Raw genomic sequence first — 13,913 nt, 5'->3', positions numbered from 1 at the left:
AATTTTACCACTGTCAACTAAATGTGCTTGGTGATCAAAAATGCTGGAAGTAGCAAGAGCCTTGCCTACTTTATAGCTCCTACTCAGGCTTTCACTGATCCAACTGAATCAATGGTTTGCACTAATGGGAGATTTCTTAAAATTAGAGACCTAATTGTGTTAGAAGTGCTGAACCCTTAATTCTAGTCTTGGTGGTTTAAAAGCTTTTTGGTTTGTAAAAGAAAAATCTTCAGACATTTCAGTTAATTTTCTGCTTTCTCCCTTTACCTGTGTTGTCTTACTAGTCATATTGCATCAGGAGAACATCTTCACTTTCAGTTACTAGGAAGTGGGCCATTAATTCACTATATCAGTTGAATTCACTTTAGCATGAAGTCTGTATTAGAGCAATAACTCTGCTGTAGTTAAGGTTAAGAACATCTTTCTGTTTAGAACCCAATTCCTCTAAGTGCTCTAAAATCTACACCAATTATTTGGATTGCCTCATGGGAGTGTGAGGTTCAGTAAGGTGCTGTGCTTTTGTGACCCCTACATGACTGATCTCTAGATTCTCTTTGCCCCTCTTATATTATCCAAAGTTTATTGTCTGTTCTGCTTGTCTAGTTTAATGGCTTTATTTACTTTAGTCCTCCGTGTAAATGTGTAAATACACATTCATTTGTCTCGGGCAGGCTGGGTTCTTGCTCTGCCTCCCAAACACATTTTAAGAACATATTTCAAGCACACATCTATAACTTTTTGTATACAGTCTGTACATACATAACACACTGATTTTCAGGACCAGCATATCAACAGTTTACATATGATACCTTACATGACACCATTATGATGTATGTTGGGGCACTGTGTGTGTCAGGCCTGATGAGATATGGGGGCCCTTTGCCAGCTGGCATTGAGGGATGTCAGGGACTCTAACCCCGACAGCGAAATTCGTTGTCTGATCACAGAGAACCAGGCAACACCAGCAAGGTCCGATCAAAAGCCCTTTATTGACAAGTGCACGCATCAACAAAGGGCCGCTCGTCTCCAGTGAGAACCAGCAAAACACTTTACAGCTTAGTATTAGCCTATATAGTCAGTTTTTATTACATCATACATCACTCACTTGAGCAAAACCCACCCCCCTTTGTTTAACAACTTAAAACTAGACACTTTTATACACACATGCCTAGACTTTATGTCTACAACTTTAGATTATTAATTATATCTTAACAACACCCAAAAGTTAGAAATACAGGGGAGTTTTAAACAAACCTATAATTCAACCAGAGAGTTAGAATCTGAACCGTGGGATGCTAGAGTTTCTTATCAGTTCTTCAAACACTGTCCTTAGCACAGCTAATGGTATGCCAGGAATGCAATCCCTGGCTTATCTCAGGCTTATCTCACGTTTTCCAAGGCTCTGTAAAACAATGCTGCTTCTCAGTACTTTTCCACTCTGGGATTACCCAGAAACCTCTTTTAGCCTGACTTTAGTCAGGTTGGCATAACTGTTTTGCCTGCTATATTTTCATTCAGGCCTAACAGGGACTCACAGACCCCCCCCCCCCCCGCAGTAGTAATATCTAAAAAGTTAATCGTTGTGGAAGGATTCTTGTATGTTGAACAAAGTGCACAATGGCTTTTTTCTCAAGTGCTATTCAAGCTGTAATTGAAATAATTCTTAAAAGATCTTTTGAAGCTTGTATTGCTATGTAGAATAATTGTAGTTTTAACAAGTCCTTTACTGCTATGTGATCTCTGATGATGGGTTTGTGCTTATTTTCTCTTGGCTGTATTTATTGGCTGAGACTGGAGAAGATGTAGTAACAAGCAGCCAGAAACTGGATGGGGCTATAGAAATTCAGTCTGCATCTCTGTTATATAATAAACTCCGAGTAGTTTTAAAATGCACTTTAAAAAAATAGCATGGGAACTTTGATTCCTACATACCTCTTCTTCATGCTTTCCATGGATGGTAATTCTGGGCTCCTGTTGGTTAGAGTTGGATTTAGCTGGAAGGCAGACCTGGGGATGTCTTATTATTCTCTCTCACTGAGGTGATGGTAGGAGAAAGGGGGAGGGGTCAAGGGAGAAGGACAGCTTTAAGTAGACTGATACATAGGGTATGTCTACACTATGGGATTACTCCGATTTTACAGAAATCAGTTTTTGGAAACTAATTGTATAAAGTCGAGTACATGCGGCCACAGTAACCACATTAATTCGGTGGTGTGCATCCATAGTACCGAGGCTAGCGTTGACTTCCGGAGCGTTGCACTGTGGGTAGCTATCCCGTAGTTCCAGCAGTCTCCCCTGCCTATTGGAATTCTGGGTTGAGATCCCAATGCCTGATGGGGCAAAAAACATTGTTGCGGGTGGTTCTGGGTACATGTCGTCAGGCCCCCTTCCCCTCCCTCCCTCTCTCTGTGAAAGCAACGGCAGACAACTGTTTTGCATCTTTTTTCCTGGGTTACCTGTGCGGATGCCATACCATGGCAAGCATGGAGCCCGCTCAGCTCAACGCAGCAGCCATAAACATTGTAAACACCTCGCGCATTATCGTGCACTTTATGCTGAACCAGAACCTGCAAAACCAGGCGAGGAGGAGGCGGCAGCGCGTGACAACAGTGATGAGGACATGGACACAGAAGTCTCTCAAACCACGGGCCCCGGCGCGTTGGAGATCATGCTGGTAATGGGGCAGGTTCTAGCCATTGAACGCCGATTTTGTGCCCAGGAAACAAGCACAGACTGGTGGGACCGCATAGTGTTGCAGGTGTGGAACGATTCTCAGTGACTGCGAAACTTTCACATGCATAAGAGCACTTTCATGGAACTTTGTGACTTGCTTTCCACTGCCCTGAAACGCCAGAATACCACGATGAGAGCAGCCCTCACAGTTGAGAACGAGTGGCGATAGCCCTGTGGAAGCTTGCAATGCCAGACAGCTACCGGTCAGTTGGGAATAAATTTTGGAGTGGGCAAATCTACTGTGGGCGCTGCTGTGATGCAAATAGCCAAAGCAATCATTGAGCTGCTGCTACCAAAGGTTGTGACTCTGGGACATGTGCAGGCCATATCGGATGGCTTTGCTGCAATGGGATTCCCTAACTGTGGTGGGGCAATAGATAGAACCTATATCCGTATCTTGGCATCGGAGCACCAAGGCAGCCAGTACATAAACCTCAAGGGGTACTTTTCAATGCTGCTGCCAGCACTGGTGGATCACAAGGGACGTTTCACCAACATCAACATGGGATGTCAGGGAAAGGTTCATGACGCTTGCGTCTTCAGGAACACTAATCTGTTTAAACGGCTGCAGCAAGGCATTTACTTCCCAGACCAGAAAATAACCGTTGGGGATGTTGAAAATGCCTATAGTTATCCTTGGGGACCCAGCCTACCCCTTAATGCCATGGCTCATGAAGCCATACACAGGCAGCCTGGACAGTAGTCAGGAGCTGTTCAACTATAGGTTGAGCAAGTGCAGAATGGTGGTAGAATGTGCATTTGGACGTTTAAAAGCTCGCTGGCACACTTTACTGACTTGCTCAGACCTCAGCCAAACCAATATTCCCATTGTTATTGCTGCTTGCTGTGTGCTCCACAATCTCCGTGAGAGTAAGGGGGAGATATTTATGACGCGGTGGGAGATTGAGGCAAATTGCCTGGCCACTGATTACACGCAGCCAGACACCAGGGCAGTTAGAAGAGCACACCAGGAAGTGCTGCGCATCAGAGAAGCTTTGAAAACCAGTTTAATGACTGACCAGGCTATGATGTGAGAGTTCGGTTTGTTTCTCCTTGATGAATACCTGCCCTCTTGATTGACTCATCCCTGTAAGCCACCCACCCTCCCCCCTTCGATCACAGCTTGCTTTCAAAGGAAATAAAGTCACTATCGTTTAAAATCCATGTATTCTTTATTAATTGATTATAAAAAATAGGGAGAGAACTGACAAGGTAGCCCAGGTGGGGTGGGAAGAGGGAAGGAAAGCAAAAGGCCACTTCAAAAACTTGTTGCATGACAGCCTTCTGCTTGGGCTGTCCACTGGAGTAGAGTGGCAGGGTGCACAGAGCCCTTTTCCCCCACCCTGTTCTTGGGCATCTGGGTGAGGAGGCTATGGACCATGGGGAAGGCGGTTATACAGGGGCTGCAGCGGCACTCCTGTGATCCTGCTTCCGTTCCTGAAGCTCCACCAGATTGCCGGGGCATGTCTGTTTGATCCCACAGTAGCTGCAGTGTTGCATCCTGCCTCCTCTGATCTTCTTGCCGCCACCTCTCATCTCGAGCGTCCCTCCTGGCCTCACATTCATCCCTCCTGGCCTCACGTTTGTTGGACACTTTCCTGTACTGTGATACTGTGTCCTTCCACTCAATCAAATAAGCTCTTTCACTGCGGGTCGATTGCATGATTTCAGAGAAAATTTCATCTTGCGTGCGTTTTTTCCGCCACCTTATCTGAGATAGCCTTCGGAATGGAGGAGGGAGGCTTGAAAAACTTGCAGCTGCGGGAGGGGAAAAAAGGGGGAGAAGTATTTTTTAAAAAGATACATTTTACAGAACAATGTGTGTACTCTTTCATGGTGAACAACACTATTCATATTACATAGCACATGATTTCAGTACAAGGTCGCATTTTGCATCTTAATATTGTACAGTATTTAGTTTTACTACTTCAGATAAGAAATTACCATTTTAAAGCACTTAACCTACTAGTCTATCACAAATGTTGACTTTCAGCAAGATGTTCACACCCAACAATAGATTCAAAACATCAAATACCTTTCTAGTTCATCTCACAGTTTACACAGTGAAACGTTCCTTTTGGAACATTTCCTGATTGCTAAACAAATACTGTGTGATTCTGCTATAAAAAACATGACAGATGAACACATGTTGTAGATTTAAGATTGTAATATATTATGGAAAGATAGCTTCCGGTCGCTTATGTAAATCTTCTTTGATGACAATCTTGTTTGGTCATTGTATAGTTTCTTTCTTCTTTTGAAGCATTGGATTGAGCAGAATCTGTCACTTGGAAACATATTCTTCTTTGAGCATACCATGCAAATGAGGATTATGCTGATTTTTCCAGGAGGAGATCAGGCAGAAAAGGCTGACACAAAAATTAAATCTGAAAACTCAGTAGGATTTTTGGAAAAGATTAACCCACCCATTCTTTAAAGCAAAATGATCCTTATGTTTCAAGAACAAGTAATTTAACGTCAACATTTCACAACTGTCCTGTCAGACTTAACTGACCTTAGCAGTATGCTATATGTCCTTATCTATACCAGAGAGGTAGCATTAGGATTGTGGTATGCATTTACTGTTGTGAAAAGTCACTGTTAACTAAAACCCTTTATGATATGTATGCTTTTTATAGGACTTACGTTGCATAAAACTAGGGTGTGTTTGTGTAGGAGATGGAAAATGAGGAAGGGTGTAGCTTTTCCTGATTCAAGTGACTATTTATAGGACTCCCAGGTTGAACTGATTAACATTATATCCAGTTTACTTCATTGTTCAATAACAGAGTATGGTACAGGGTTTGTTGGGTAAGCGCTGCTAAAAATGTCCGACTAGACAATTTCAGTTCTGTACACTTAACCATGTATTATGGCCAAGATTTTTCCAAAGTGAGTGCCTGACGTTAGGCATCTGTATAAGCAGGCTGACTTTCAAAGATGCTGAGCTCCAAGCAGTTCCTGTTTCAGTGAAGGGAGCTATTGGGTGCTCAGCACTTTGGATAATTGGGCAACTTATTTGGTATCCACTTTTGAAAATCTTGGCCTATGTCTAATGGAAAGTTTATCATAAAAGTTGAATGTTTATCCATAGATTTGAATTATTGTTTGTTGAATTAGTAGAGGTTTAACACTTGTTATACCACCACTTTTTTTTTTTCCCTAGGTCTAACAAAAGGCCTAAACATAACGTCAACTAACCAGCCTATGGTTGAAAAAGCGCAAGGAGAGAAAGTTACATTGCCATGTACATTCACTGTCGCACAAGAAGATCAAGGCCCACTAGATATTGAATGGGTCTTAATACCAACAGATAATCAAAAGAAGGAACAAACAGTGAGTATAGAGACAGCTTTTTAGAGACCTTTTAATTCCTAGCTGTTGTAAGAGCTCTGAATGTTTAAGCTTTCTGCCCATAAAGAACCTCTTGCTCTCTGAATTTTGTCTCTTTCAAGTCAGGGAACTTGTGGTCTTGCATGTCTGTGAAGCACCATGCACAGGAATAGTAAACAATGAATGCCAGTTATATAAACATCATTAAGATCTAGAAGGACAAGTGATTGCTCACTATAAGTTAGTGAGTGGTAAAGAGGAGAAAACTCCAGGATAATTTTATTTTAATTTTTTTTTCAGTTCATAGAATCATAGATTATTGTTACTGATAAAGACAATGCTGTGTTGAACCAAACAAGTCTGCTTTTACTAAGAAAATATTTTTAAAAAATTCTTAGATCTTAAAATATTAGTCCCTTTCTCATTCCATTCTTTAGAAGCAATACCAGTAAATTTAGATGAACCCCTTCATGCAGAGGTTTACAGTATAATCAGTGGGCGGGGCATTCACTCAGGCCAGGGCTTTATAAAGCCGCGCACAAGCGACTAGGGAGCTTCGCGAACAGGGGCTGCTAACGGGAGTTTCGCAAGGGAGTTCTCCAGGTGAAGGAGGAGCTAATACAGCATCTGTGGGTAAGTGACTGTCTGTAGTGTGTGTTTGTTTGTGTTTGGGGGTTACTTGCTGTGTGCTGAGCTTGTGTTTGTCAGTCTGTTTGTTTGGTTGTTTGAGGGACCGTGTGCTCTGGCTGGCAGTTGGAGGCAGGTTTGAAAGCTCGAAGCCTCTGGTAATTGGCTGAGCCTTAATCAGTGGGCGGGGCATTCACTCAGGCCAGGGCTTTATAAAGCCGCGCACAAGCGACCAGGGGCTGCTAACAGGGAGTTTCGCAAGGGAGTTTAGAAGGGGAGTGGGAAGGGAGTGGGAGTCCCTCGCCAGCCCTAACCCCGTCCCCGTGGGCCCCCCCTAAAACCTATAAACCGAACCACAGTCCAAAACTACTTTCCGTAAACCACCCTTTCACTAACTAGGAGAAAATGCAGGCAGAAGCCCAGCAGCAGAGTGGGGGCTATCCAGTTTATTGCGCTGACTGTCGCATGTATGATTACCTGCCCTGTGGGCGGGTGGCGTATGTGTGCAGTCGGTGCAAGGAGCTCCTGGCCCTCAGAGACCATGTACGGGCTTTGGAGGCCAGGGTGGCGGAACTGGAGGAGCTGAGAGAGGCAGAGAGGTATGTTGATGAGGCTTTCCGGGACACTGTAGAATTGTCCCACCTCCGCTTAGACAGCTCCTGTGCTGTTGAGGAGGAAGAAGGGCCCAGGGAAGTAGAGCAGTCGATGGGAGCAGAGGGAAACCTTCCCGTAGTTGGGACCCTCCTTCCAGATGGTGATGGGGTTGCCTCTCGCACTGAGGTTGCCTCTCCGGGGGAGGGAACTCCAGTTTCTAGGAAAAGGCAGGTGTTAGTAATGGGAGATTCGATTATTAGAAATGTAGATAGCTGGGTCTGTGATGACCGGGAGAACCGTATGGTGACTTGCCTGCCTGGTGCGAAGGTTGCGGATCTCTCGAGGCATCTAGATAGACTTATGTGTAGTGCTGGGGAGGAGCCGGTGGTCGTGGTACATGTAGGTACCAATGACATAGAGAAGGGTAGGAGAGATGTCCTGGAAGCCAAATTTAGGCTGCTAGGGAAGAGACTGAAATCCAGGACCTCTATGGTGGCATTTTCAGAAATGCTCCCAGTTCCACGCGCAGGGCCAGGTAGGCAGGCAGAGCTTCAGAGTCTCAATGCGTGGATGAGACGATGGTGTAGAGAGGAGGGGTTCACGTTCATTAGGAACTGGGGGAACTTCTGGGATGGGAGGAGCCTATACAGGAGAGATGGGCTCCACCTAAACCAAAGTGGAACCAGACTGCTGGCACTAAACATTAAAAAGGTTGTAGAGCAGTTTTTAAACTAGGAGATGGGGGAAAGCCGACTGCTGCAGAGGAGCGTGTGGATAGGACACAGACTTCTCTTAGGGGAGAGTCTGATGATAGAGAATCTCCAGGTTATAGTCGGAAGCAGAGGAATGAGAAGTATAATGTAAGAGCCGGATCAGATGATAAACAGTCACATAAAAAAGAATCTGGCACATCAGAAAAAGGCAGGCTAATAAACAGGGACAAGTTTTTAAAGTGCTTGTACACAAATGCCGGAAGTCTAAATAATAAGATGGGTGAACTAGAGTGCCTGGTGATCAAGGAGGATATAGATATAATAGGCATCACAGAAACCTGGTGGACTGAGAGCAATCAATGGGACACAATCATTCCGGGGTACAAAATATATCGGAAGGACAGGACAGGCCGTGCAGGGGGAGGAGTGGCACTATATGTTAAAGAAAGTGTAGATTCAAATGAAGTAAAAATCTTAAGCGAATCCACAGGTTCCATAGAGTCTCTATGGATAGAAATTTCATGCTCTAGTAAAAATATAACAGTAGGGATCTATTATCGACCTCCTGACCAGGACAGTAATAGTGATGATGAAATGCTAAGGGAAATTAGAGAGGCTATCAAAATTAAGAGCCCAATAATAGTGGGGGATTTCAATTATCCCCATATTGACTGGGAACATTTCACTTCAGGACGAAATGCAGAGATAAAATTTCTCGATTCTTTAAATGACTGCTTCATGGAGCAGCTGGTACGGGAACCCACAAGGGGAGAGGCGACTCTAGATTTAATCCTGAGTGGAGCGCAGGAGCTGGTCCAAGAGGTAACTATAGCAGGACCGCTTGGAAATAGTGACCATAATACAATAGCATTCAACATCCCTGTGGTGGGAAGAACATCTCAACTGCCCAACACTGTGGCCTTTAATTTCAAAAGGGGGAACTATACAAAAATGAGGGGGTTAGTTAGACAAAAGTTACAAGGTACAGTGACTAAAGTGAAATCCCTGCAAGTTGCGTGGGCCCTTTTTAAAGACACCATAATAAAGGCCCAACTTCAATATATACCCCAAATTAAGAAAAACAGTAAAAGAACTAAAAAAGAGCCACCGTGGCTTAACAACCATGTAAAAGAAGCAGTGAGAGATAAAAAGACTTCCTTTAAAAAGTGGAAGTCAAATCCTAGTGAGGCAAATAGAAAGGAGCACAAACACTGCCAACTTAAGTGCAAGAGTGTAATAAGAAAAGCCAAAGAGGAGTTTGAAGAACGGCTAGCCAAAAACTCCAAAGGTAATAACAAAATGTTTTTTAAGTACATCAGAAGCAGGAAGCCTGCTAAACAACCAGTGGGGCCCCTTGACGATGAAAATACAAAAGGAGCGCTTAAAGATGATAAAGTCATTGCGGAGAAACTAAATGGATTCTTTGCTTCAGTCTTCACGGCTGAGGATGTTAGGGAGATTCCCAAACCTGAGCTGGCTTTTGTAGGTGACAAATCTGAGGAACTGTCACAGATTGAAGTGTCACTAGAGGAGGTTTTGGAATTAATTGATAAACTCAACATTAACAAGTCACCGGGACCAGATGGCATTCACCCAAGAGTTCTGAAAGAACTCAAATGTGAAGTTGCGGAACTATTAACCAAGGTTTGTAACCTGTCCTTTAAATCGGCTTCGCTACCCAATGACTGGAAGTTAGCTAATGTAACGCCAATATTTAAAAAGGGCTCTAGGGGTGATCCCGGCAATTACAGACTGGTAAGTCTAACGTCTGTACCGGGCAAATTAGTTGAAACATTAGTAAAGAATAAAATTGTCAGACACATAGAAAAACATAAACTCTTGAGCAATATTCAACATGGTTTCTGTAAAGGGAAATCGTGTCTTACTAATCTATTAGAGTTCTTTGAAGGGGTCAACAAACATGTGGACAAGGGGGATCCGGTGGACATAGTGTACTTAGATTTCCAGAAAGCCTTTGACAAGGTCCCTCACCAAAGGCTCTTACGTAAATTAAGCTGTCATGGGATAAAAGGAAAGGTCCTTTCATGGATTGAGAACTGGTTAAAGGACAGGGAACAAAGGGTAGGAATTAATGGTAAATTCTCAGAATGGAGAGGGGTAACTAGTGGTGCTCCCCAAGGGTCAGTCCTGGGACCAATCCTATTCAATTTATTCATAAATGATCTGGAGAAAGGGGTAAACAGTGAGGTGGCAAAGTTTGCAGATGATACTAAACTAATCAAGATATTTAAGACCAAAGCAGATTGTGAAGAACTTCAAAAAGATCTCACAAAACGAAGTGATTGGGCAACAAAATGGCAAATGAAATTTAATGTGGATAAATGTAAAGTAATGCACATTGGAAAAAATAACCCCAACTATACATACAACATGATGGGGGCTAATTTAGCTACAACGAGTCAGGAAAAAGATCTTGGAGTTATCGTGGATAGTTCTCTGAAGATGTCCACGCAGTGTGCAGAGGCGGTCAAAAAAGCAAACAGGATGTTAGGAATCATTAAAAAGGGGATAGAGAATAAGACTGAGAATATATTATTGCCCTTATATAAATCCATGGTACGCCCACATCTCGAATACTGTGTACAGATGTGGTCTCCTCACCTCAAAAAAGATATTCTAGCACTAGAAAAGGTTCAGAAAAGAGCAACTAAAATGATTAGGGGTTTAGAGAGGGTCCCATACGAGGAAAGATTAAAGAGGCTAGGACTCTTCAGTTTGGAAAAGAGAAGACTAAGGGGGGACATGATAGAGGTATATAAAATCATGAGTGATGTTGAGAAAGTGGATAAGGAAAAGTTATTTACTTATTCCCATAATACAAGAACTAGGGGTCACCAAATGAAATTAATAGGCAGCAGGTTTAAAACAAATAAAAGGAAGTTCTTCTTCACGCAGCGCACAGTCAACTTGTGGAACTCCTTACCTGAGGAGGTTGTGAAGGCTAGGACTATAACAATGTTTAAAAGGGAACTGGATAAATTCATGGTGGCTAAGTCCATAAATGGCTATTAGCCAGGATGGGTAAGAATGGTGTCCCTAGCCTCTGTTCGTCAGAGGATGGAGATGGATGGCAGGAGAGAGATCACTTGATCGTTGCCTGTTAGGTTCACTCCCTCAGGGGCACCTGGCATTGGCCACTGTCGGTAGACAAATACTGGGCTAGATGGACCTTTGGTCTGACCCGGTACGGCCTTTCTTATGTTCTTATGTAAGTATTAGCACACAGCAATTTTAAACAGCTGTTAATAGAGTTTATTCATTTTCCATCAGATAAATTGCGTTGGATGGGTTTTTTTAATTGTTCTGGTTAGAATTATTTTTACACATGAAAAAATATCTTCCAAAGAAATAGAATGGTGGTTCATTTGAAATATTCAAATTGCTATGCAGATTTGTTTGAAGAAAATACTTGTTTTTTCTTTTCCTTTTAGATTATTATGTACTCTGTAGACAGGATTTATAATAATTACTATGAAGCTATGAATGGACGGGTACAGTTCACTAATCCTGATCCCAGATCTGGTGATGGCTCCATAGATATCCTGAATCTAAAGTCAGCAGACACAGGCACATACCAGTGCAGAGTGAAGAAAGCTCCGGGAGTTGAAAGCCAAAAAATACAGTTGACTGTGCTTGGTAAGATAATTTGTACAGATGCTATACACTGTATATGTTTTTGAGGGCAAATTGTTACATGCCATATTACATTTGACACTTAAAATAAAAGAGATGCTTGTGTAAAATAAATTCATAATCTAATACTAAATTGTAAGTGGATAAATTGGGCTGTCAAGCGATTTAAAAACAATCGCGAGATTAAAAAAAAAAACGCAGTTTTAATCGCACTGTTAAACAATACTAGAATACCATTTATTTACATTTTTGTGGGTTTTCTATATTTTCAAATAGAGGGTCGGGGTGGGGGCTCTGGGCTTCAGCCTTGCTCGGGGTTCCATCCTCTCTTGGTGCGTGGGGCTCCAGCCCTCACCTGCTGCTGGTGCCTTCCACCCTCACACATGTATATGATTAATGTGTTTAAAAAAATTAACACCGTTAAGTTTTGATTTCAGTTAATAGCAGGTGTTAACTGTGATTAATTGACAGCCCTATTATTTAGTGTTCAAAAATTAGAGGATTGATACCCCTCTTCCCCCAGTGGAATGGAGGAGGAGGAGGACAAAAATGTAGAAATAATTAACATTTCTTGAAAATGGCTCAAAAATTGGTTTGCCCTTTGTATGAAACATAAGAGTTAAAAAGTATAGGCTGATTTCAAGTTCTGTACAGTGAAAAATGATTTATTTGCTAAAGCTTATAGCAAATTTTAATGGACACCATAACTGACTTTTAATTAATTTAAATAATACTTTATTTATTAGTAAAGCCAACAATGACTAAATGCTACATTGAAGGATCACAGGAAACTGGAAGAGACCTTACCCTGAAATGTGTATCACAGGAAGGTTCCCTACTCTTGTCCTACAACTGGAGGAAAATAACTGGCACAGAGGAACTTCCGGCGACATCGTTATTAAGTAATGTTTATCCTTTGCTATTATAATATATTTAAGATGGATAATAGGCTTTGTCTTCATGTTTTTATTTTACCTTGAAATGCTAAGGTTTTTTTTATGCCTAGGCTTACTGTCTTAAGATCTGGTACCTCACAGATTACCTGTGTTAGACACATCCCTTACACTCTTGGCAAGGAAGTGTTCTCAGCAGACTAGTGGTATCAAGTACCAAGACCGAATACTGAAATTAAATGCTATGGAATAAGCTTCCAGTTATTCATAAAAGAATGATAGTATTATATATGACCGCTCTTTGCAGCTTGACAAATGACTCATTTTTTTTTCAAACTGATGTCAAAATAACTAAGACACTGACATTTAAAATAAAATTTGTTGTAATGGATTAACACCTTTTGAAATATTGAATAATCATTAATGGAAAATTTTAACTAGTTTCTTCAATATTTTTAGATAAAGACACAGGTGAACTGTCTCTGAAAAATGTCTCTGAGGAGTACTCTGGTACATACAGTTGTGTGGCTGCAAACAGAATTGGCACTGATGACTGTTTCGTTGTGCTAAATGTCACTCCCCGTAAGTACTTGCTATATAATAGTTTCTGCAAAATTAGAAATGTTGATGAATGAGTTAAAAAAATAAACTCATTTGATCCTTTTGTAATCTATAAAAGAAATATGCTGTAGAACAGGTAGCTGACACCATTTTAAATTTTGTCATATTTTTTAGTATTGAGCGTTCTTTCAGCTCCAATAAACAAGTCAGCCTTTTGACCTGTCTTCCCATGTGTTTGTGTTTTTTTTTTGTTTTTTTTTAATTTAAACGTGTATAAGTATGCATGTATCAGTTCAGTAATATTTCTCAGTATAGAGAACATTTGTTTTTATTTTAAGGTGTAAATGGAGAATTCTCTAGTTATGCAAATTCAGTTAAATGTCAGTATTGTAGTAATTTGTGTTAATCTATTCTAGCTATAAATACAGCTGGCACAATTGCTGGAGCAGTTATTGGAACTCTTCTGGGTCTCTTTTTATTGGCCTTTCTTGTCTTCTGTTGCTGTAAGAAACGTAAAGAGAAAAAATATGAAAAAGAAGTGCATCATGAGATTAGGTAATGGCCCATTTTCTTTACCCTTTGAACTGTAATATCTGAAACTAGAAAATAACTTCCTCTTAATGTTTTCTTGTGGGTAATATATTCATTATGGCTGATTAGAATTCTGCATTGACCTAAGCCAGTACATTAAGCCAGTGTGACAGCTAAGCCTAAAACCTTATACTTTTAATGTAGTATACATTAATATGCCTGTACCCTATTTTCTGATGTTTCAATATTTTGTTCAGTTAAAAAGGATTCTGAA

The 13,913-nt window shown here is 41.4% G+C and overlaps 1 protein-coding gene across 1 annotated transcript; it reads left to right on the top strand.

The window, feature by feature from the left end:
- Positions 1 to 5,899: 5,899 nt before the first annotated feature.
- On the top strand, positions 5,900 to 13,667 carry LOC123357131 (coxsackievirus and adenovirus receptor homolog; the record flags this gene model as incomplete). Its single annotated transcript, XM_045000438.1, has 5 exons — positions 5,900 to 6,069; positions 11,453 to 11,657; positions 12,401 to 12,556; positions 13,007 to 13,129; positions 13,525 to 13,667. Coding segments are annotated over 5 exons (797 nt in total), but the record flags the coding sequence as incomplete, so codon positions are not given.
- Positions 13,668 to 13,913: the final 246 nt, after the last annotated feature.

This window comes from Mauremys mutica, unplaced genomic scaffold (genome assembly GCF_020497125.1).
Source record: "Mauremys mutica isolate MM-2020 ecotype Southern unplaced genomic scaffold, ASM2049712v1 000329F_np12_subseq_115379:174343_obj, whole genome shotgun sequence".
Lineage (NCBI taxonomy): Eukaryota > Metazoa > Chordata > Testudines > Geoemydidae > Mauremys > Mauremys mutica.
Note: the sequence above shows the minus strand (reverse complement) of the source record. Positions and strands in the feature narration are given on the sequence as shown.